The sequence below is a fragment of the Ovis canadensis genome, chromosome 2 (genome assembly GCF_042477335.2).
Source record: "Ovis canadensis isolate MfBH-ARS-UI-01 breed Bighorn chromosome 2, ARS-UI_OviCan_v2, whole genome shotgun sequence".
Lineage (NCBI taxonomy): Eukaryota > Metazoa > Chordata > Mammalia > Artiodactyla > Bovidae > Ovis > Ovis canadensis.
Window position 1 is genome coordinate 37,349,064 of NC_091246.1, and position 25,484 is coordinate 37,374,547.

At 37.5% G+C, this 25,484-nt stretch overlaps 1 protein-coding gene across 4 annotated transcripts in view; it reads right to left on the reverse strand.

Moving 5' to 3' along the window:
• Positions 1-25,484, reverse strand: part of UBAP1 (ubiquitin associated protein 1) — a 67,118-nt gene that overhangs the window by 14,548 nt on the left and 27,086 nt on the right. For 2 of the 4 annotated variants that reach the window (XM_069575870.1, XM_069575871.1), the window contains exons 2-3: positions 10,217-10,257; positions 2,384-2,508 (exon numbers count right to left, since the gene is read on the reverse strand). In XM_069575870.1, coding sequence (XP_069431971.1) covers positions 2,384-2,508; positions 10,217-10,250 — 159 coding nt within the window. In that variant the 5' untranslated portion in view covers positions 10,251-10,257. The remainder of the gene's footprint in view (positions 1-2,383; positions 2,509-10,216; positions 10,258-25,484) is intronic. The other 2 variants (XM_069575872.1, XM_069575873.1) reach the window with 1 other exon arrangement.

Genomic DNA, 25,484 nt, shown 5'->3' on the forward strand with positions numbered 1-25,484 from the left:
GTACATCAGAACCACCATAAAGAGGGACTCCCCTAGCAGTCCGGTGGTTAAGACGCACTGCTGTCACTGCAGGGGATGCAGGTTTGATCCCTGGTCAGGAAACTAGGCCCACATGCCACACCGTGAGGCCAAAAAGGAAAAAAAAAACAAACCATGAAACCACCGCACACCCATAAGGATGTATATAACCAAAAAGACAGATAACAAAAGTTGGCAAGGATATGCAGAAACTGGAAACTTCATGCAGTGTAGGCAAGATTATAAACTGGTACGGCCACTCCAGTCTGGCAATTCCTCAAAAGGTAAAGCAGTTAATATATAATCCAGCAATTTCACTCCTATGTACATACCCAAGAAAACTGAAAGCATCCGTCTGCACAAAAACCTGTATACAAATAGTCACAGCAGTATTGTCTAAAAGCCAAAAAACTGGAAACCATCAAAAATGTCTATCAATGATGGACTTCCCTGGAGGTCCAATGGTTAAGACTCCTAGCTTCCACTGCAGGGTGCACAGGTTCAATGCCTGGTCAGGGAACTACGATCCCACATGCCACTCAGTACGACCAAAAAAAAAAAAAAAATCTATCACCTGATAAATGGATAAACAAACTGTGGTATATCAACACAATGGAATTATTCAGCTATAAAAATCAATGGGTAAAACTTGAAAACATCATGTTACATAAAATAAACTTATCACATATGTATTTATATAGTCATATATAAAAGACTAAATATTCTATTATTCCATTTATATGATGTTCCAGAATAGACAAGTTCATGAAAACAGAAAGTAGTTTTAGTGGTTGCCAGAGTTTGACGGGAGGGGAAAATAGGGAGTGACTACTAATGTACACTGGATTTCTTTTTGGGGTGATAGAAAATGTTCTGGAATTAGATGGTGGTAATGGTTATACAACTCCAAATATAATAATAAAAAGACTCCACTTATTTGCATACCTTAAAAGGGAAAATTTTGTGGGTATGTGAATTATTTATCAATAAAGCTATTACTTAAAAATATAATAAGTTCTCCCACTATGATTATTCCCTACAAAGACCAGAAGGAAAAATAAAGTTTTTATTATTTTTTGGCTGTGCCATGCCACTTGTAGGATGTTAGTTTCCCAACCAGGTATCAAACATAGGTGCTCAGCAGTGAAAGCACAGAATAATCCTAACCACTGGATTACCAGGGAATTCCCAAATATTTTTTTCTCCCAAAGAATACACTTTAGAGTAACATGGCAATGCTTTAGTAAATTCCCTGTCTTTACCAAGAGGTTGTATTTTAAAAATCTAAAGTCACAGAAATAAGTATTTGAGTGAGTAGTGTACCCTTCTGTTTTTCCATGTAACTTCTTCTCTAAACTATAAGCTCCTCAAGGACAGTGTAAGGCATTTGTCTCTATCCTCAGCCACAGCAGAGTGTCCCTCAAAAGCAGGCATTCAGTAAGTGTAGGAAGTCACATAGCATGGGGGCATTTGCTGCTTTCAAGATGTAATTTTATACACTTATATATAACTGAGCTTTAAAGATGCAAGGACTGAAAAAGAAGCTATTGAGGGAATGGCATTTAAGCACAGTCGAGAAGAATAAATAGATTTTTAACAGGCAGACCATTTTCAGTATGGTGAGAAAGAGGAGACTATTTCAAGTGGATATAACCACTCATGAGACAAGCATGATACAGACAAATAATACATGTAGTACATTCAACAAACCACTAGTATTCTGGTTTGGAGGGAATATGGAGGAGATGATAAGCTAAGGTACTCAACCATTATCTTATATCTAGACTTGATTCAGTAAGGGTTGGTGAATCATTGTAAGTTTTTATATTCAGGGATATTATTCTAGAAGCACTATGAAAAATAGAAGAAAAATTCTGTAAGCTTCTCTGTAAGCAGAGGAGCCCATTGAAGAGACTACGGAAATAGCCCAGGTGAAAAACTAAGGTAAGGAATAAACTGAATGGCAAAGGGAAGACACAGTAGAGAGAAAATATTATGTAACTTGAGTGACCAAGAAGGTAATGAGCACATTTATAGAAGGAAAGAGGAGAAGAAGCAAATCAGATGAGCAATAGGAATTTGTTTTGCACAAGGTACAGAACCCCAGGAACATACAACCTAACAGATTATACAAGATCTGTAAAAGATATAGAAACATATACAAGGCGCTGGGCGGGGGTGGGGGGGGGGAGGGTGTGCATATGTGCATGCCTGTGTGTGTGAGAGACAATGTGAGCCAAGCAATAACAGGAGCTATCAGAAACATAAACAAGAGATAGATTTTTTTTTCTATTGCACTATACATTAAGTTCTTACTCCTTAAAATTGTAAATGTACTAAACTTTAACTAAAAATTACTACTTACCTGTACTTCTCTGACAACCTGCAAACAATCAGGCAAGGAGAAGCCAATAGGAAGACCAACTTTAGATGGTGTTTTGAATTTGTCTCCTATCTTAAATGGGACATCATCAAGGTAACTGAAAGTCCCTACAATCAAAAATAAAGTAGAAAATATCAGCAAAGAACTTATTATTTGTTTTTGTATAATCTTATGTCTAGGATACAACATTAATTTATGCTATCCTAAGACTAGAAGTTACAGAGTTCCTTCTCTGACTGCTTACCTTTTCCTGACCCTATATCTCTAAGGAAGAACTCTCACTTGAGGCTACTTGATTTTACTTTGGTTGGGAAGATCCCCTGGAGGAGGGCATGGCAACCTACTCATTTTCTTGCCTGGAGAATCGTCATGGACAGAGGAGCCTGACAGGCTACAGTCCATAGGGTCGCAAAGAGCAGGACAGGATTAAAGTGACTTAGCACACATAAATACTTGGCACAAAGGCCAAAGTACCCATAGCAACCTAAAAGGCCTCCCCAAATGCCCATTTCCTCTCTTGCCCTCAACTTCTGGCTTACTGCATTAGGTCACAGCGATTCTCTATTCCTCAACCATGACGTGGTCAAAACTACCTCAAAAAATCTGCCCTGGCTGCTCCCTCTATCTGGAATGCTCTTCCCTCAGATAGTCACATGGCTTACTCCTTCACCTCCTTCAAGTCTTTGCTCAAATGTCACTTTCTAAGTGAGGCTTACCCTGACCACCCTTTTAAAAATTACTCCCACACCCTAACCACCGTAATCTCACATTACTATCTATGTTTCTCCATAACACTTATTACCTTCTAACATATTATGTAATTTTCATTTTAATTGTATTTATTGTCTGTCTTGCCCAATGGAATATAAGTAACTTGCAAGTATTTAAGTTTTATTTACTGAAGTAGTCTCAAAACCTACAGTACTGCCCAGCACATATAAGGCACTTATTAAATACTGCTGAACTGATGACAGAATCTTGATAGAATCTCCACAAAAGAACCTCTTTGGTTAGGATTTCTCTACTCCAGTAAGGATCATTTTTTAATTAATATAAAGAACTACCCTAAAAAAAATTTTAAAGTGATATTTTGGAGATGTGGAAGGAAAACCAGACAAGACCAGAGGAATCAGACTAGGATTATCAGGAGACACAAACCATACACAACTGAACTGCTTTTAACTCCCTAAATGTTCTCTGTCCATCACAGATGAGTAACACAGAAAAGACGGGACATTATAATCTACTGACAGGACCAGACAAAACGAAGTCGTTCCTGTCTATGAATCTTACGAGGTGTACACTCCAAATCAGACCATCTTTTCTTTTCTGGATCAAGTCTGGGGCTAACATGCTGGCAGAAGTATCAGGGACAATGAAATACAGTTGATAAAATAAATTTTGCTTTTTTAATATTAGCAGCTGGTAGAATAAGGCTTGTTTCTGGGTCTCACACACATACATCTTCTTGAGTATTCTCATGGAAAGATTAAGACAATTACACATCTTCCATGAAGAGGCTTCTCTTAATAAAAACTCCATAGATTTCAAGACTTATCAAGGTCAGGATATATTTGTAATCTTGTCATCATTCCCATTTCCCAAGAGTAGTAGACACTGCTCTGATACACCTGAAACCTCCAACAGAAAGAAGGCTCCTGTTCCTACCCTTGGGGGAGAGGTTCTACCTCTTTCCCACATAACCTCTGGCTAGAATTAAAACATTTTAACTGTCTCTCACTTAGATAGTAAATTAAATCCACAACTGTGTTCAATTTAATAATTTTTCTGAGGCACAACCATAATTGTTAACGTTCTTGGAAAGTTTTCATATTGGTCATATTTGTGTAAGTGTTTGCTCAGGTGCCAATGCCTGTCACATTCCCACCCTTATTTACTTGATTAACTATGTCTTGTTCTTTAAGAATGAGCTTAAGAAAAACTTCCTTCTCAATCTCAGAACAGGTCTTATCACTCTGTATTATTAAGTGTGTTTCCTTATACCCCCTGCCTGCCGCCCACCAAAGACTGATCAACACTTTGATCAAATTGAGCAGATCTCATGAGAGTAAAGACCATATGGTCTTATACTTCTCTTAGTATTTATTAAAACTCAAAATTATTTACCTAAAATGGCAAAGCTAGTGGTGAAAAGGTTTTAACAGATATTCATGCAAGATGTAAGCACATTTGTAAGGTTCTGCAGAAAGTCACAAAATGTACCAGAGGTATCTCAGACAGTAAAGCGTCTGTCTACAGTGCGGGAGACCTGGGTTCGATCCCTGGGTTGGGAAGATCCCCTGGAGAAGGAAATGGCAATCCACTATAAGACTACTGCCTGGAAAATCCCATGGACAGAGGAGCATGGTAGGCTACAGGCCATGCGGTTGCAAAGAGTCGGACACGACTGAGCAACTTCACTTCACCATCATAGCTTGCCAACAAAACCCTGGTTACAACACTAAAACCTTCTGTCACTTAAAATGCTTTACAGTATAGAGATCAAAAGCAAGGTTCTTTTTATTTGTAGAGAAGTTTTACCTGTTTTCCATGAAAACAGGTGCTCAAAAGTTACTGAAAGAGTCTACCTTCGGCTAGCGCCCTGATTAACTGGAAACAAAGCTGGAACTGGTATTTTCTAAGAAGCACTGGAAAGACTTACAGTCAAGTTAATAATCACAAAATTAAGTCTTCTGTTTAAGAAAATTTTAAGTACACAAAGTAGGTCAATTATATGACACATATATATTTTAAAACTCCTATGTATAATAATACTTACGTGCATATATGATACACAAATATAAGAAAACCTATCCACGTTAATACTAACAAAATTTTTTTTAATGAATAGTTCTTTTAGAGTTTGGTAATGGGGAGTTAAGGGGGGAAAACTATTTTAAAAAGTACTTAAGATATGTGAGCCAAATGATAATATCTTTAAAGAAAGGTGTTCAGTTTCCCCGCACACCTTTCAGTTAGAAAATTATGACAGTGCTGTATATGCACACAGATGACTTCTATTCTATAAACAGAAGTAGGTCTCGGCTTAAGGACGGACCAGATCAAGTAGAACACCTTGAAACAACTGTGATTCCCCTTTATTAGCACCAATTACAGGTAACTGGTTTAAAAAGCAGTTTCATTTCACTAACATAGCCAATCCCCCAGTGATTTACCACATTCTCTAACCTTCTGCTCCCTCCCCCAGGCTTTGTTAACAGGGAATGAGTAAAGAAGTTTCATGATTATTGGGAGGAGGGGTTAGAGCTAAAAGGCAAAAGGGATTTAAGAGATAGCAACAAAAAGCAACTTTTAAAATAATGGACAGAGATTAGTACAACTGAATAAGGTTGCTTTGAGGATTACAAAGAATAATTTTACAAATATAACCAACTATACCTTAGGAACTATTCATTTTTAGCCAATATATCAGAATATCTATTTAAAAACATCAATTTCTCTTGTATCTCAATACATTTTATTATTAAATAGATTCAATAAAACCTCAACCACATGGCCAAGAGAATTAAGCTCTGTGGCTAACAATTTTCTGGCTCAACCCAAGTTACCTTTTAGTTTCAGTCTTTATTACTGAAGATCCTTCTAAAACATCTGAGACCATTACCCTCAGTTTCATTTAAAAAAACAAAGTACATCTCTGATGGAGGGGTTGTTCCTTGAGGTCAGTTTCTGCACACTGCTTGCCATTATGCCATGACAGAAGGAAACAGGCTCAATGTGTAAACGACTCAGGATAAATTCTGAGAAGTTTTCATTCTGTTTCCCTTCTTTCTAAATTGCTGATACATTTATGATCTTGTAACCTGCCTGATTTTCTGGAAAAAAAAAAAAAACTAATTCTACATGGGGATAGAAATTCCTAATAGAGGGTAGCAAACAGATTACGCTTAATGCAGATTTTACTGTGCGTTCAAATTGAGGTTTTTTAAAAAGAAGACTAGATCAAATTTAAAATTAGGTGAAAATGGCAATTCCATTAACTATCATTACCTTAAAGCTGTAAATCAGGTTAACAGTTGCAAAATCAGATCCATAGATAAATGGAGAGACAAACATACACACATATACACACATACAATTATGTAAGTATCACTACAAGATAAGAAGTCAAAAGGAAATGGTATTCATACCCTAACAAAAAAAAACAAGATAACCTACAAAATCAGCTTTTTAATATGCAGGGTCTGGCGTTAAATCAAAAATAAGACACACACACAAAAAAAAAACAAGAAAAAGTGATTCACCATCAAAAGAAGAACCCAAATTCAGGGATAGCAAAGGTACTGGAATTCTCAGAGAATTTTAAAACTGTAATCAATGTGTTAAAGGATCTAATGGAATAATAGGTGAACATGTGTGAGCAGATGGGAAATTTCAACAGAGAAATGGAAAAAAGAGAGACAAATGAAAACACTAAAAATTCAGTATCAGAGAATAAAATTTTTGATAGTTCATAAGCCAGACTATGCTAATCAGAAGAAAATACTTAGAAGAGGAAAGAATTAAAGAATTTGAAATTAGGTCAAAAGAAATTAAAATAATTAAAACACAAAGAGGAAAAAAAAAGGAACAGAGTCTTAAGAGATCTCTGGGACAATATCAAACAGCCTAATGTGCATGTGATTAGTCTCAAAAGGCTGAGAGAGATATGTAGCAAAAGAAATGGGAGAGGAGATAATCGCTGCAAATTTTCAAAAGTAGTAAAAGACATCAACCCATAGATCCAAGAAGTTTAGCTAACTTCAAGCAGGGTAAATATGTAGAAAATCACACCAGGGCACCTCATAGTCAAAATGTTGCAAACAAAAGCTAAAATCTTAAAAGAGGGGAGATGGGCATCATATTTTGTACACAAGAAAGTGATTAAAGGATGGCTGACTTCTCTATATTACACTGTTACTTACAGCAGTAACACATCAACTTTTAAAACAATCTATGGGCTTCCCTGGCAATTCAGCAGTTAAGACTCAGCTTCCACTACAGGGGCACGGGTTCCCTTAGTTAGGAAACTAAGATCCCACACGACACATAGTGTGGCCAAAAAATAAATATATACATTTTTTTCTATCATTCAGCAGAAAAAGTAATTCAATATCTTAGTAAAAACTATACAAAGAGCAAAATAAACATTTCTAAAAGTTAGCTAAAAACGGTCATAAATATGACAGCTTGGCCTTTCAAAGGAGGGAGTTTAGTTTTATTAAGCCCAATTACAAAGACACTTTTTTTTTCAAATTAGAATCTCAAGGCATTTTTCCAGATACTAAAAAGTAATTTATTTGTGGAATCAGTTTTTTAAAAATCGTTTAAAATTCACCTCTGGAAAATTTAACTTTTTCTCAGATAAAACAAGTGGGAAATTAATTAAAAATTAAAGACTGACATTCAGAAAGGCCAGCTCTAAACGAGCCAAAAGTTTGCAATTTACATAATATAAGAAAAATGTTTAAAGGTCTTTGAAAAGTTATATCTATTATTCTATTATTTAGGTGAATATGGTTATTGATGACAGTGAAAGAAGTTCAATCTCAGACGAAAAGAATGAACTTGAAGAAGAATAAAATACTAGTTATAAGACAGCATAGTATAAGATATAGTCAGCCCAAATATTTAAATTTTTTTTAAAGTATTTTCATATCCAGTCATGATGCACACTCCAAATGACCTAGAATTACACACACACACACACACACACACACACACACACACACACACACATATTATCTAATCCCCAATCAGGTAATACCTAACTTAGGGGGGATCCCAGAGGCTCATAAACTAAATAGTGTCAAATCAGATACTCACTTGACCAGGAGATAACAAAAACTTTAGCTGTATGATGCTAGCCACTTAAGTTCAAAAATCAGGTGTTAAGAACCAAACATAACTAGGGAGGCCATTTTTGGCCCTGTGCACTCTACACAAGTAGGTCAAAGAAAGGAAGTCTATAAACAGAATAAAAATGGAGCACATCCTCAGAGAAGAGCACGAGAGATGGACAGAGCTGTAGACTTCGTTTCCTGGGTTTCTAATTTCAGCCTTGTAAGTCCAGGCGGAATTTGATTTCCTGCATTCAGATGCCTACAAGATTGCCTATTAAATATCCTCCACTCATTCCCTTTAATTTCTATTCCTTAAACTACACAATATCTAAAAATAAGATTATTTATTTTAAAAACCGAACTAAAGCCACCAAAATTCAAGTAGGAGCTCAGCAAATTAAAGCAGAAGCCAAAGAGAGAAAATCTTCTCAAATTTTACTTGGATAGAATGAATGTCTCATTTAAACAATATTTCGGTTAGGAATGTAAAGAGGAGGAGGAAGTCCTTAAAAATTAATCTTCACTGATCAGAATTATAATCTTCTCTCTAGACTGCTTAGCTGGAATACCTAATAAACTAAGGTCCAACCTATTTTCACTCCAATGAAAATGGAGTTTCCTTGTTCTTTTCTCTCATAGGTCTTCCCTCTCTCCTTGGCTCTGTCCTCTCTTTTCCCTTGAAAAAGTGATCCAGAGGCAACTAAGATCTGCCTCTCTGTATCATGTGAATACTTTGAAAAAGCCCTGTAATAATCCTTAACGGAGTTAGCTTACCTAGAAGATCTGATGCCTGACCCATTACACAGAATACAAATTCCAGAGTTTGAATGACTGATCCAAAAGGATTTAACAAAACATGCAAGCAATGTATGTAAGCATATGCACAGTGGTGGTTCAAAATATTAAAGCTGTTGCATAAAATATATAAACAAGTTAAAAACCATAGTAACTGTCGCACTACTCTGACTTAGCTAGTGATATTTTGTACATCAGAAGAGCGTAATGATACATGTTGCCATCCAGTCTAATAAATCACTTTTACAATGACAATTTTTAGAATGGAGATTCGTTTTACAACCCCTTTAAAATAACTGTGTTATCTGGATATTTCTGGTGTTTATCTTTTACTATATGAAAAGATGGTCTAATTTTAACTTCCTAGGTACTTCCATTCCTATCAAATGCAGATAACAAAATTTACTCATGTATTCATTTTGGAAGGTTGTAATCTCAGAAAAAGATGATAAACTATCAGCTTTTAAATGCAAAATTGTAATTCCTGTTGGTTAGTTGCTAAGTCATGTCCAACTCTGCCACCGCATGGACTGTAGCCTGCCAGACTCTGTCCACGGAATTTCCTAGGCAAGAATACTGGAGTGGGTTGCCATTTCCTTCTCCAGGGGATCCCAACCCAGGGATCAAACCTGTGTCTCCTACATTGGCAGGAGGATACTTTACTGCTGAGCCACCACAGAAGCCCAAAATTGTCATTACAACTACCAATACTTCTGTAATATATTGACGTGCTAATCATGCCTCATTTGTTGTAAATTACTTCTTTTTATGGGGGAAAAATACCTAAATCAAAACATTATAAAATGTTAATTAAAGGCTTAGAATTGTTCACACCTGATTGGAGAAGAGATGGACCAGCAAATAAGAAAGGGCATGGTAACTACTTCAAAATACTGCTGAAGAACAACAGAAACAGACAGGCTCCCTATCCAGCTCCATTAGTTTCGAGTATAATAAACACAATGACACTCCAAAGCTTAACTATCTATTTGAAGAAATGCTTCAATATTAAAGTTATATGTGAAGTTCTATGGAATGCATATATGCTACACTGTTGTACAACTTTATTTTTCTCAATCGGCTCATTTAAATAAACAAAAAGGGACATTTACTAATGTGATTTCAAATTATCTGATCAGATCAAAACTTAAACCATAATATCTAACAGTCCACTTACCATGAAAATCTGCACCCAACTTCTTAGAAGCCATTTAGAACCTAAAAAACAAAGAAATACGTCTTAGCCACATTACACCTCAAAGGGATGTAAACAAACCATCATAAGAAAATTTAGATACAAAAAAATACCCAGAAGACTAAAGAGTTCCAGGACTGATACAACCTCAAACTTCTCAGTCCCAAAGTCTTAAAAAAGAAAGCAGAAAGGAGGAGAAACCTCTTTTCTATACAAAAACAATCCTGTAATCTACATGTTCTGAAAACAAACAAAATATTAGAACAGCAAACTCGCCACTGACCAGTTTATACGCAAACTGTCAAAAAAAAAAAACCCCTACTAAACACTTATCTTCCTGATATAAACTACAAATGTCAATATTTGGCAGTTTTCTCAAGATTTTTAAACCATCTCATTTAACTCAGTTATGTAAATACAGACCTTTTATTGACAATGAACTGTAACTGTTAAGACTGACACTTCTGAATTAGGGAGTCCATGACGCACAATCTTACCTATCTGTTTGGCTACGCTGGCCTTAGTTGCGGCACGCAGGATGTTTGTTCTTTGCTGTGGCATGTAAACTCTTAGTTATGGCATGTGGGATCGAGTTCCCTGACCAGAGATTGAACCTGGGCCCCCTGCACGCACTGGGAGTACAAATCTTAGCACCTGGACCACCTTTGTACTGTTTCAATTTTGTAAAAAATTCCAAAAAGGGGAACCTTCCTGACAATTCAGTGGTTAAGACTCCATGCTTCCACCGTGGGGGCCAGGATTTGATCTCTGGTCAGGGAACTGAGATCCCACAAGCTGTAATTCCACAGGCTGTGTGTGTGGTGCTGCCCCCCCAAAACTGAAAACACCAAAGAGGAAAATCCACCAAACCACACATCTAGCTTAATACTATCTTTGCACTTTGCCCCTACATAAGCAGTTACAAAGTCCTTCTCTTTCACAAACAACCTGAGTTCTTCAATTTAAAGTTTATTTACCTTGATGCAGTGTTTATACTTTTAACGTAAGATATAAGAATAATGAATTTATAGCATGGTCTCTACCAACTTGCATTACATACAGTACAATGAGAAGCATCATACTCAAAATGATCTACAAGCATATCCTATTCTACTGCAATTCAATTTACTGCACAAATTAAAAGTATGCTCAACCTTACATTAGCAAGTCTAAGGAGTGAGGCGCCATTTTTTCAAAAGTATTGTTCACCTCACATCTGGTCACTTTTAGGTAATTCTCACACTATTTCAAACTTCATTATATTTGTCATACTGATTAGTGACCTTTGATATTGCAATTTTTTTAGCAATAAAGTATTTTTTAATTGAGGTATACATATTGTTTTCTTAAATGATGCTATTATTACACACTTAACAGGTTACGGGGTAAACATAACTTCTCTATGCACTGGACAACCAAAAACCTGTGTGACTTGCTTTACTTTGGTACTTGTCTTCTTTAGTGGCCTGGAACCAAACCCATAGTATCTCCAAGGTATGCCTATATTTTCCACTTTTTTTTTTTTTTAAAGAAGGCAAGAACATCATACCTATCATGTGAAAAATCTTCAGAATAATTAAATCTGTACAGGATTTTAAGAAATTGACAAGTTGATTTTAAAATTTACATGTAGAACTTCCCTGGTGGTACAGTGGGTAAGAATCTGCCCACCAATGCTGGGACACAGGTTTGATCCCTGGTCTAGGAAGATTCCACACGCCAAGGAGCAACTAGGCCCCATGGACCACAACGACTGAAGTCCACATACTGCAGCTATGGAAGCCCATGCGCCTAGAGCCTGTGAGCTGCAACAGGAGGAGCCAACAGAGCGAGAAGCCCAAGCACTAGCAGTGAAGAGCAACGCCTACAAGCCGCAACTAGAGAAAGCCCATACACCGTGAACCACCAAAAATAAATCCTTTAATAATCAATTTTTTAAGTAATAAAATTTACATATAATGGCAAAGGAAACAGCCAAAACGATTCTGAAAAAGAACAAAGTTGGAGAACTTACCACCTAACTTCAAGTCTTGCTATTAAATTACAGTAATTAAGACAGTATGGGGACTTTGCTGGTGGTTCAGTGATTAAGAATCCACCTGCCAACGCTGGGGACACAGGTTCGACCCATGGTCCAGGAACTAAAATCCCACATGCCACAGGGCAACTACTGAGCCCACACAGTACAACTACTGAACCCATGAGCTCTAGAGCCCATGCTCCGCAACAAGAGAAACCCATGTGCCACAACCTGAGAGAAGCTCCCACTTGTCTCAATTAGAGAAAGCCCACACATAACACAATGAAAAGCCTGCATACCATGAGGAAGTCTCAGCACAGCCAAAATTAAAAAAAAAATTTTTTTACAATCGAAGGATAATAAATTAACTCCCTTTAGTGAGGGGAAAAAAGCAGCTACCAAACAAACAGAACAAACCACTTCCAATAACCCATTCCTGATTCTAACTTAGCCAACGCCATCTCACAGAGGCAGTTCTATAGCTTATTTCACATCCCAACTTATCTGTCCTACATTGATTAGAAAGTCATGCTATATACTGTCCTGATATTCAGTGACCCAACACTGTAGGTAATGTAGGTGTTCCCACATTAAGACCTACTACTAGCCAGCAAGCGTCATTCAACGGTAGTGTTAAGTGTCAACAGCAAACAATTACCACGCCATTTCCATTACTCATTAAAAGTTACTGGCTAGTTAACTGCTATGGACTTAACCACAACACTGAGCAGAAGATAAAGGTTGTCCTCAACCCCATTAAGAATAAAAAGTATTATGGAAAAAGTACACACTTGCAGATTTTAAAAGAAGATATATTTTAGAATATGTGAAAAGAAACACATTGGAAGGAAATACATTAAAAATATTTAAAGTGACTGCCTCTAAGTGGCAGCACTGGGAATAATTCATAAAATTTCTCTACAGTTTCTGGACACTCTATGGCAAGCAAGTACTAATTTTATAGTGTCTTTAAAGCTCTACTTTAATAGTTTCAATTTCCAGTATGATGTTGGGATGAAGCATTCTGATTGCCATTCTACTAGTTAACAAAATCAGTAATTTTAAAGTATATGGATCATCAATTTTCAAAGAAGCAACAAACCATACTGAAAATGACTTAATTTTTTTTTGTATGAACCGAAGACTTCATAGAAACTTACAGGCTTCAATATCATTATAATGTACCTAAACCACAATAATACAGGGAGACTTTTAAACCTGGAAGCAAGATTCTTGGCAGCCTCAATCTTCCCACAGAGGCACAGACCAGAAATGCATTTTTTTCTAAATCTCTGTTGAAAGCAGGAGAATCTAAGCATCTAGATACTCACAGACAGGTGCAGGAAATTAGTGTTTTCATGTCTGTTCCTAATATTTATTGATATTGTGGGATATCAGCTATTTGAAGAAGCAGCCGTTTTTGAGCGGTAAAATGGCTTAGCAGAGGCTCTGATTTTTTTTTTTTTGAGGCAATGATTTAGTAAATTATTTTGTGAATAAGCTAACATCAGGAATGTCTTAAAGAAGTTCCACCAAATTTAAATGAATTTTTAATGACTTTTTAAAAAAGGTTCGATCAACGACAACGCACTGAACGGGAGAAAATGATCTGCAAATTTGATCTGCAAATCATCTATCTGATAAAGGACTTTTATCTAGAATATAACTCTACACTTCAACAATAGAAACAAATAAGCCAATTAGAAAGTAGGCAAAAGAATCTGTATAGTCAATTTCCCAGAGAAGATATACAAATGACTAAGAAACACATGCTGCTGCTGTTGCTGCTAAGTCACTTCAGTCGTATTTGACTCTGTACGACCCCAAAGACGGCAGCCCATCAGGCTCCCCTGTCCCTGGGATTCTCCAGGCAACAACACTGGAGTGGGTTGCCATTTCCTTCTCCAATGCATGAAAGTGAAAAGTGAAAGTAAAGTCGCTCAGTCATGTCCGACTTAGCGACCCCATGGACTGCAGCCCACCAGGCTCCTCCATCCATGGGATTTTCCAGGTAAGAGTACTGGAGTGGGGTGCCATTGCCTTCTCCGAAGAAACACATGAGAAGATGTTTAACACATCATTATTCACCAGTGAAGGAAATGCAAATCAAATAACTATACCCCACCCCATTAAAGCACACATATTATCAACAACAAAGCAAAATTTCTCTTAAAGTAAGAATAATACATGAAAATTAAAACACCATACCCCTTTATTACTAGATAAACAATTATAAAGTATTAAATAAACAATTAAAAATTCTTTAAAATTATGCCTTAATAAGGTGATAAAACATAGATTATCTAGGGGTCTTCTTTAAATATCAAAATAGCTCACTGAATTCAACTCTGATTACATTTTTCACAAACCTTAAGAATACGAGAAATTCATCCATATTTGGTCACTTTAAGAATTTTTTTAATGTCTGCTATGCAGTCAATCTCTGAAGTATTAGAAGTATTTTAGGGACTTTCCCAGGGTCCAGTGGTTGGGTCTCTGGGTTTCGAATGGAGGGGACACAGTTGGATTCTTGTTTGAGGAACTAAGATCTCACAGGCTGTATAGCATGACCAAAAATAATTTTTAATTAAAGTATTTAACAGCTATTTGGGATCAACTTTCTTCTCCTGGAACATCTGAGCAATCAAGTGCTATGTGTGTGTGTACAGAAGCTTCCACATAAACTTCCTATATTTTAATCATAAGCACTTTTTTGTAACATTTTCCTATAATCTAAATGTTCAATCATGGAAATGATTAAATAATTGGAAATAAAAAAAAGTTTGTGATGGCATGAAGAGTATTCACTAAAAGCACATGAATGATGGGAAATAAATTTTAAATTGTTTTTACAAGTTGAACTGAATTACTTTTACTATGTAAAAAATGTACACAAAAAAAGACTGAAAAAAATAAATTTGGCCCCAAATAAAATTATAAATGCTCCCAGGAAACAATAAATTCATAAGCAATTATAAATGTCCACTAAAATAAATACAAATGCTTCTATTAAAGGAAAAGTAGAAAGCACAACAACAACACATTTTAAATTCATAAACTTTACACTAATAAAGTGCAGAACTCCCTCATATGGCCAAGAATTAAAAACAATGTTCTACTTTACTAGCTGAGTGCCATTTCAGTTCAAATGCTACAGGAAAATAACCTAATAATTTAAATTTTTGAATCACTGATGGAAGACATCTAAGAACAAAGAGAGATGGGGAAACAGGTAACAAGAAGAGAAATAACTGCAGAGAGAGAAGGAACTAGAGGGCAAAAGGCAGAAGAGATAGAGTAAGGAATGGAAAAAGGGAAAGGTGAGGAGGGTAAGTGAAAGGAAGTAAGGGTAGGAGACCAGAAGAAAAACATTTTAAGCAAGCCCCCGCCAGCTTCACAAGGGGAAGAAAAAGCCCAAGAGCAATTTAATATTAATGTCCTAAATTTCTTTTCTTTCTTGTACCATCATCAAATTACTACTGCAAGAAATTATGCTCTACAAACAGCTTCATAATACACAGCAGCAATTTAATCACTCAGTAAGCTATCCCAGTCACACACAATACGAGCTATAATCATCAGGAGTTTCCCAAGATACAAAGTAATCAGGAAATTCTCCAACTTACAGAAAAAGATGGCTTGGGGATCCAGAAAACTGCAAGTCTGAAAACAAAGTTAACACCCATACAGCATATATATGACAAAAATCACAAATGCAGGGGCCTTGGCAGTCCGGTGGTTGGGTCTCAAGTGTTTGTGACTTCTCGTTTTCACTGCTGAGGGCAGAGATTCAATCCCTGATCAGGGAGCTAGGAACCAATATGCCAAGTGGTATGGCCAAAAAGAAAAAAAAAAATCACACATGTAAATGCCATTTAAATGTCAATACCAGGCTACCCTATACTCATGACAAAAAGCTTTCTTTTCTCTCAGGTCTTAGAGACACTGTGGGGCCTTAGCTTTTCTCATGGGTAAATAAGGGTAGTAGACTGAATAATCAACCAAATCTAAATGTACTATAAATCTCTAATAGTAGAATTAAGGAAATTTTTCAAGATGTCCTTTCCATTATAGGGGACCGGAATGCAAAAGTAGGAAGTCAAGAAAGACCTGGAGTAACAGGCAAATTTGACCTTGGAATACAGAATGAAGTAAGGCAAAGGCTAATAGAGTTTTGCCAAGAGAACACACTGGTCATAGCAAACACCTTCTTCCAACAACACAGGAGAATACTACACATGGACATGACCAGAGGGCCAACACAGAAATCAGGCTGATTATATTCTTTGCAGCAAAAGATGGAGAAGCTCTATACAGTCGTTAAAAACAAGACCAGGAGCAGACGGTGGCACAGATCAGGAGCTCCTTATTGCCAAATTCAGACTTAAATTGCAGAAAGTAGGGAAAACCACTAAACCATTCAGGTATGACCTAAATCAAATCCCTTATGATTATACAGTGGAAGTGAGAAATAGATTTAAGGGACTAGATCTGATAGACTGCCTGATGAACTATGGATGGAGGTTGATGACACTGTACAAGAGTCAGGGATCAAGACCATCCCCGAGAAAAAGAAATGCAAAAAAGCAAACTGGCTGTCTGAGGAGGCCTTACAAATAGCTGTGAAAAGAAGAGTAGCAAAAAGCAAAGGAGAAAAGAAAAGATATACCCATTTGAATGCAGAGTTCCAAAGAATAGCAAGGAGAGGTAGGAAAGCCTTCCTCAGTGACCAATGCAAAGAACTAAAGGAAAACAACAGATTGGGAAAGACTAGAGATCTCTTCAAGAAAATTAGAAATACCAAGGGAACATTTCATGCAAAGATGGGCTCAATAAAGGACACAAATGGTATGAACCTAACAAAAGCAGAAGATATTAAGAGATGGCAAGAATACACAGAAGAACTGTACAAAAAAGATCTTCACGACCCAGATAATCACGATGGTGTGATCACTCACCTAGAGGCAGACATCCTGGAATGTGAAGCAAGTGGGCCTTAGGAAGCATCACTATGAACAAAGCTAGTGGAGGTGATGGAATTCCAGTTGAGCTATTTCAAATCCTGAAAGATGATGCTGTGAAAGTGCTGCACTCAATATGTCAGCAAATTTGGAAAACTCAGCAGCAGCCATAGGAGTGGAAAAGGTCAGTTTTCATTCCAATCCCAAAGAAAGGCAATGCCAAAGAATGCTCAAACTACCACACAATTGCACTCATCTCACACACCAGTAAAGTGATGCTTAAAATTCTCCAAGCCAGGCTTCAGCAATATATGAACCATGAACTTCCAGATGTTCAAGCTGGTTTTAGAAAAGGCAGAGGAACCAGAGATCAAATTGCCAATATCCACTGGATCACTGGAAAAGCAAGAGAGTTCCAGAAAAACATCTATTTCTCCTTTATTGACTATGCCAACGCCTTTGACTGTGTGGATCACAATAAACTGTGGAAAATTCTAAAAGAGATGGGAATACCAGACCACCTGACCTTGAGAAGCCTGTATGCAGGTCAGGAAGAGACAGTTAGAACTGGACATGGAACAGCAGACTGGTTCCAAATTGGGAAAGGAGTATGTGAAGGCCGTATATTGTCACCCTGCTTATTTAACTGATATGCAGAGTACATCATGAGAAACACTGGGCTGGAAGAAGCACAAGCTGGAATCAAGCTTGCTGGGAGAAATATCAATAACCTCAGATATGCAGATGACACCACCCTTATGGCAGAAAGTGAAGAACAAAAGAGCCTCTAGATGAAAGTGAAAGAGGAGAGTGAAAAAGTTGGCTTAAAGCTCAACATTCAGAAAATGAAGATCATGGCATCTGGTCCCAGCACTTCATGGCAAATAGATGGGGAAACAATGGAAACAGTGTCAGACTTTATTTTTTGGGGCTCCAAAATCACTGCAGATGGTGACTGCAGCCATGAATTAAAAGACACTTACTCCTCAGAAGGAAAGTTATGACCAACCTGGACAGTATATTAAAAAGCAAAGACATTACTTTGTCAACAAAGGTCTATCTAGTCAAGGCTACGGTTTTTCCAGTAGTCATGTATGGATGTGAGAGTTGGACATCCAAAGAAAGCTGAGTCCCTTGGACTGCAAGGAGATCCAACCAGTCCATCCTAAAGGAGATCAGTCCTGGGTGTTCATTGGAAGGACTGAGACTAAAGCTGAAACTCCAATACTTGGCCACCTGCTTCGAAGAGCTGACTCATTTGAAAAGACCCTGATGCTGGGAAAGACTGAAGGTAGGAGGAGAAGGGGATGACAGAGGATGAGATAGTTGGATGGCATCATTGACTCAATGGACATGAGTTTGAGTAAACTCCAGGGACTGGTGATAGACAGGGAGGCCTGGCGTGCTGTGGTACATGGGTTGCAAAGAGTCAGACACGATTGAGCGACTGAACTGAACTGAACTGTGACCTCAGAGAGAGGAAAAAAGAATACATCAGAGGTTTCTAGACCAGTAAGAATACTTGAAAACACACAAATGGTTCTAGGTAACAGACTTCATAGAGGTATAATGCTGGCAACGGAATGAAACACCAACACTGCAGAGTGGTTTGAATCTTTTTACTTTTAACCCCTTGCTTCTTACAGCTGCTTTATTTTATATCCTTTGCACAACAATCTACAGGGCAAGTTGCCAAACACCATAATTCAGCGACTATACAGTGCACAGGCGCAGGGCGAGATAACCTTTACCTTGACTTATTTACAGCAGCTAAGACTTTGTTTTGGGGAACTTCCTTATCAACTTAGAATCCATTTTGTCCCTGGGTCTGTTCCTTTTGAGGAATCAGAGAAACATCCTTTTGTGCAAGAAATGTTCTTTTCCCACGGGAACAAACAGAGGATTCCTAGCTGAACATCTAGTTTGCAAGAATGTTCAGCCCTGGTTGAGAGTCTCGTTTGCAAGCACTTCTCAACCTTCCTTATACCTTGTTCCCTACAGTATAATATAGGTGTTTTACTTTACTGACAAAGAATGGAGTTCATGACAGATAGCAGAGGAGGCCTCAGAGAGGGCAGACTGATTTTACAACTGAGCTGGAGGTGGGCAGCGAAGACAGAGGACAGAAGTAGCAGTGCAGCCTGGCCATGGCGCTGGGGGGCCGGCGGGGCAGGGGGAGCAGGGGCGGCATCAGCGGGAGTGGCAGAGTGAAGCAAAGGGAACTGCACCCTCATAGCTGAGGTCCTGGTCACAGGAAGCAGCTAGCTAGGCAGAGCTGCCTCTGGCCCCTGACACAGGCCCTACAATTTGGCTCCTTTTCCCTGGGGCTGCAGACACTGTGGCCTTCTCCCACTTTCTCTCCTGTCTGGCAGTCTGGCTCCTCTGCTGAGCTATCAGCGGATTCCTGGAGGGCTCCAGCTACCAGCCTGAGCCATATCTGTCCAGAGCTGTTCGGATCCTGACAGCAGACAGGCCTTGAGCTAAAACCAGACCCCTGCTGTATACACATCCTGTGAAGAACAGCCTGGGCTCTTCCTGAAGAAAGAATTATTTAACATTTCTTTTCCTTTTTTTTTTTAATTTTGAGGGGGAGGAGCCACCAAACACACACAAGTGATCCAAATATGTCTTCATATTAAGAGAAACATTTTAAAGTACTCCCCTCTGAGGGCAACCTGGGCAACCTATAGCCACCAAAGGGCCCAAGACTAGAGACTCAAATTTTTGCTTCTGTTCTGTGGTCAAGTTTCTGTCAGCTGTAAAAAAAGATGAAAACCAAAAAATAAAAAAAAAGAATGCAATCCATGATGGGCTAATGTGACAAAATGCTTCAAATAACATAGCATCAACACTCATAAAGCACAAACTATAAGAAGAAAATAACTAGGTAGAAATACATAATTTGTAGGATAAATCTAACATATTACATCAAAAGTACCCTGAAATCAGAATATACCTTTTTAAGCATCCACAGAACACTATATAAAAAACTTAAGTAATTATTAGGCCACAGAGAAAATTCCAATGAATTTCAAAAATCAACAGTAGTACAGCCCATAGTCAAAAGGCAAAAAAACTGTAAATTACATCAGAAAATAAAAAAGCCCTACTACCTGAATTTCTAAACTGTCTCTTAGAGAAATCATGGTTCAAAGAGGGCACCAGAAGGGAATTCCCTAGCAGCCCTGTGGTTAGGACTCCGTGCTTCCACTGCTGGGGGCTCAGGTTCCATCCCTGGTCAGGGAACTAGGATCTTACAAGCCAAGTGGCACAGTCAAAAAAAAGGCAACCAAAAATAAGACACAAAAGATAACGACAATGAAAATACTACAGTTGAGAACCTACATACTCTATGTGGCTAAAGTGGTACTCAGGAAAATTTATAGCACATAGCAGTACTCAAGAGGAAAATCCACAGCGTGAGAACTTAGGGAAAACACAAGAGTGCAAACAGCAAAGACATGGGCAGAAAATAATCAATTAAAACTCAGAAAAACTTATCAACTAAATAAACCCAAGAGCTGATTCTTTGGAAATTAAAACCATCCACCTAAGGTAATTTTAATGGAGGTTGGGGGGAATATGTATACAAAAGAGGAAATTAAAATAATCCCAAATCACTGCTTTGTTCACCTGCTTTCAAATACATTTGAGAACCTGGATAAAATAGATCATCTTCTAGAAAAATATTATCAAAACTGACCACAGAAGAGGCAGAAATCTTAACATATAACCAAAGAAGAAATTGAAAAAACTATCAAACCACTCTTGCCACCCAAAAGAAACCTTAGTCCAATGACTTTAATGGTTCAAAAACATAAAAGAAAAGTTTCTAATTTTTTTTACAAGTAAGACTACTGGGACTTCCCTGGTGGTCCAGTGGCTAAGACTCCATGCTCACCAATGCAGGGGGCTCAGGTCAGAGAACTAGATCCCACACACCAAAACTGAGGATCTCACATGCTGCAATGAAGATCAAAGATTCCACATGCCACAACTAAGAACCAGTGCAGTCAAATAAATAAATACATGTATATATTGTTTTAAAAATTAAAACAGTAGGACTATTGATTACATAAAAGAAAAAACTACAGAAAAATCTCACGTATAAATACAGATTAAAAAATCCTCAAAAAATGAGAATTTATAGGAAAACATCATGTCCAAGTGGAATTTATGTTATGAATACAGGACAGTTCAATGTTAGGAATCTGTTGATGTAATTCACCATATATTAATACATCTAAAAAGAAAAATCATATAGCCATCTCCTTAACGTAACATTAAAAATAGTAACAAAAATCATCTCACTCAATACCAAAGCCAGAGAATACTAATGGAGAAACTATACAAAGACTTCACTAAGCATAGGAATAAGACAAAGATGTCCATTATCACAACTGCTTTATTTAACATTAGATAAAAGGTATAAAAGTCAGAAGACAGACTTCCCCAAGGAGGTCCAAAAACTGAAAAACTATTACAAACAAGAGAATACAAAAAGGTGTTACTCAGTACAAAATTAACATTCTGAAACAAATAGCCTTCCTACATACAATGATCAGATAAGAAGTACAATGGAAGCAAAATGTACCATAAGAGATAAGACAACAAACTGTGAAAATTTCTTAAAGAGATGGGAATACCAGTTCATCTTAACCTGCCTCCTGAGAAACCTGTATGCAAGTCAAGAAGCAGCAGTTAGAACTGAACATGGAAAAACAGACTGGTTGAAAATTGGAAAGAAGTATGTCAAGGTTGTATATTGTACCCTGTTTATTTATCTTATATGCAGAGTACATCATGTGAAATGCCAGGGTGGATAAATCACAAGCTGGAATCAAGAATGGCAGAAGAAATATCAACAACCTCAGTTATGCAAATGATACCACCGAGATGGCAGAAAGGAAGACAAATAAGCCTCTTGATGAAAGTGAAAGAGGAGAGTGAAAAAGCTGGCTTAAAACTCAACATTCAAAAAACTAAGATCATGGCATCTGGTCCCATTACTTCATGGCAAATAGATGAGGAAAAAATGGAAATGGCGGCAGATTTTATTTTCCTGGACTCCCAAATCACTGTGGATGCTGACTGCAGCCATGAAATTAAAAGACACTTGCTCTGTGGAAGAAAGGCTATGACAAACACAGACAGCATATTAAAAAGCAAAGACATCACTTTGCCAACAAACTATAATCAAAGCAATGGTTTTTTCCAACAGTTATGTTCAGATGTGAGAGTTGGACCATAAAGAAGGCTGAGTGCTGAAGAACTGATGCTCTCAAACTGTGGTGCTAGAGAAGACTCCTGGGAATCCCTTGGACAGCAAGGATATCAAACATGTCAATCCTAAAGGAAATCAACCCTGAATGTTCACTGGAAGGACTGATGCTGAAGCTGAAGCTACAATACTTTGGCCACTTGATGTGAAGAGCTGATTCACTGGAAAAGACCCTGATGCTGGGAAAGATGGACAGCAGGAGGAAAAGGGGACGACACAGGATGAGATGGTTGAATCATCACCAGATCAATGGACATGAGTCTGAGCAAACTCCAGGAGTTAGTGAAGGACACAGAAGCCTGGTGTGCTGCAGTCCATGGGGTCGCAAAAAGTCAGATATGACTTAGGAACTGAACAACAAAAAAAGAAAACACTAAAACTATTAAGACACAAAAAAAGACACAATTGCAAAAAAAAATTGATAATCTTGGTTAAAACATACAATATCATTAAGATCAATTCTTCCCTAAGTTGCTGTTTTTGTTTTCCCTAATCTTGTTTTTGTTTTTTTTAACAAGACAAGCTGATTCTAAAGTTCATGTGAAAATATCAGTTAACAATAGCCAAGAAAATTTCGAAGAAAATAATAAATGGAAAACAGCCTATCAGATACTAAAGTACTTATTACAAGAAACAACACTTAAAGCTGTCCTGTACTGGCACATAAAATCAATGGAAGAGAGTAGAAATCCCTAAAAATATCCTAATATAGACATTTAAAGTGCCATTTGAAATCTGTCAAGTGATGAGACAACCAACTAGCTACCTAGAAAAAAGCTGGATGCTCATCTCACACTTCCATACCAAATTCCAGACAAAAGTACAGTATCAGTGCACAACTGCCCAAATAGATAAATCCTATTTTCACTCTATACGGAAAGCTAACAACCAAAAATAACTTTCTGAAACGTAAAATCCAATGTAATGCTTGCTTCATGAAAAACTTCAAAAACAAAGATTTTTAAAGGCAAGTTGTTGACTGTACAAGGTTTTTCACTAATTTCTCTTGCAATTGAGGTTTTCACCAAAGCTACTAATCATGTAGTATACTAAAGACTTTAAGAAAAGCAAACAGTGAAGTAAGAGGGAGGCTTAAGAGGGAGGGATATATGTATACTTATAGCTGATTCATACTTGTTTGAAGTATGGCAAAAACCAACACAACATTGTAAAGCAATTATCCTCCAATTAAAGAAAAGCAACTAGTGATTCAGTGCAAAGTTCATTTCACACAATTTAATAAACACCAATTATAGTTAAACATGAGCTTGCTAAAATTTAGAAAGCAACAAGTAGGGACTTCTTTGGCAGTCCAGTGGTTAAGACTCTGTGCATCCAATGCAAGGGATGCAGGTTGAATCCCTCGTTGGGCAAAGAAGATTCCATATGCCCTGCCACGCAGTTAAAAAAAAAAGCAATAACCAAAAAGATAACACAGTACTGTCAAGACAAATTACTGACCCAACCTGCAATTAAGAACTCTACCTAATTCCAAAATGGGTCAAGAAAAATCCAAACAAGGATTTTCCTGGACTCTGGATGCCTCTTAATCCTCCAAACATCTAGCACAGCATCTAATCTTTAGTAGAGGTGGCTTTTCATATCTTCCTGCCCTCTCAAACTTTCTGAAAATATGATAATTCTATATCACTAACTAATACATAATTTGGTAATGAAACCAGACAAAACAATGCCCTTAAAATCAAAGTTAAACAATGATTTCCTATAGTTGCCAATAAATAGTCTGAAATTATTAGGCCTATGAGACTAACATATGTAAGAACAGAAATGTATTGACTAGCTAAAACTTAGTATTGGAAGTGATAATCTAAATCATTAGTCAATTAAAAATTTCAAGTCAGTATCTTAGCCAATTCATTAAATTCACTTAAAATGTTTTCCTCTATGTAATTTAGAGTTGTGAGTAACAGTACAATATCTCAAGAGGAAATACAGCCATAAACCTATTCCATTAAATTTTTAAAACTATGAATAAAAAAATTAACTGGGAAAAAATAATTTCAAGAAATTGTTGAACCAAAATATCATCTGGAACCTCCCTGGTGGTCCAATGGTTAAGACTCTGCCTGCCAACACAGGGCATACATGGGTTCAGTCCCTGGCCCAGGAAGATTCCACAACCACAGAGCAACTGAGCGTATGTTCTGCAACTACTGAGCCCGTGTGCCACAACTACTAAAGTCCATGCACCACAGAGCCCGTGCTTTGCAACGAGAAGCTGCTGCAGTGAGCAGCTCATGTACTGCACCTAGAGAGAAGCTACCACATGCCATAGCTAGAAAAAGCCTGTGCACAGCAACAAAAACCCAGCATAGCCAAGAATAAATAAATAAATAAAATCAAAAAACTTGGGTTCTGGTCTCACTTCTTTCATCAATTTGGGATGGTTTGGAATCAGTCAAAACTTCTGAAAGAAAGAAGGGAAAAAAAAAAATTCAGGGCTTCTTCTGTAAAAAGAGAAGCATGGAGTAAATGATCTCTGACAATCTTTTCAAAATCTTTAAGGGTCCAGACACATACTTTTATAACTTTGTACTTCAATCATTTTTACAGTCATATATATATAATATATATATATATATAAGGGGCTTTCCTGGTGGCTCAGATGGTAAAGAATTTGCCAATAGAAGAAAATCTGACAGTAAAGAATCTGCAACACAGAAGACCCCAGTTCGATTCCTAGGTCGGGAAGATCCTCTGGAGAAAGGATAAACTACCCACTCCAGTCTTGGGCTTCCCTGGTGGCTCATTCAGTAAAGAATCCTCCTGCAATTCGGGAGACCTGTGTTTGATCCCTGGGTTGGGAAGAGCCCCTAGAGTAGGGCATGGCAACCCACTCCAGTATTCTTGCCTGGAGAATACCCATGACAGAAGAGCCTGGCAGGCTACAGTCCATGGGGTTGCAAAGAGTTGGACATGGCTGAGCAACTAAGCACAGCACAACATATATATATATATATGAAAGAT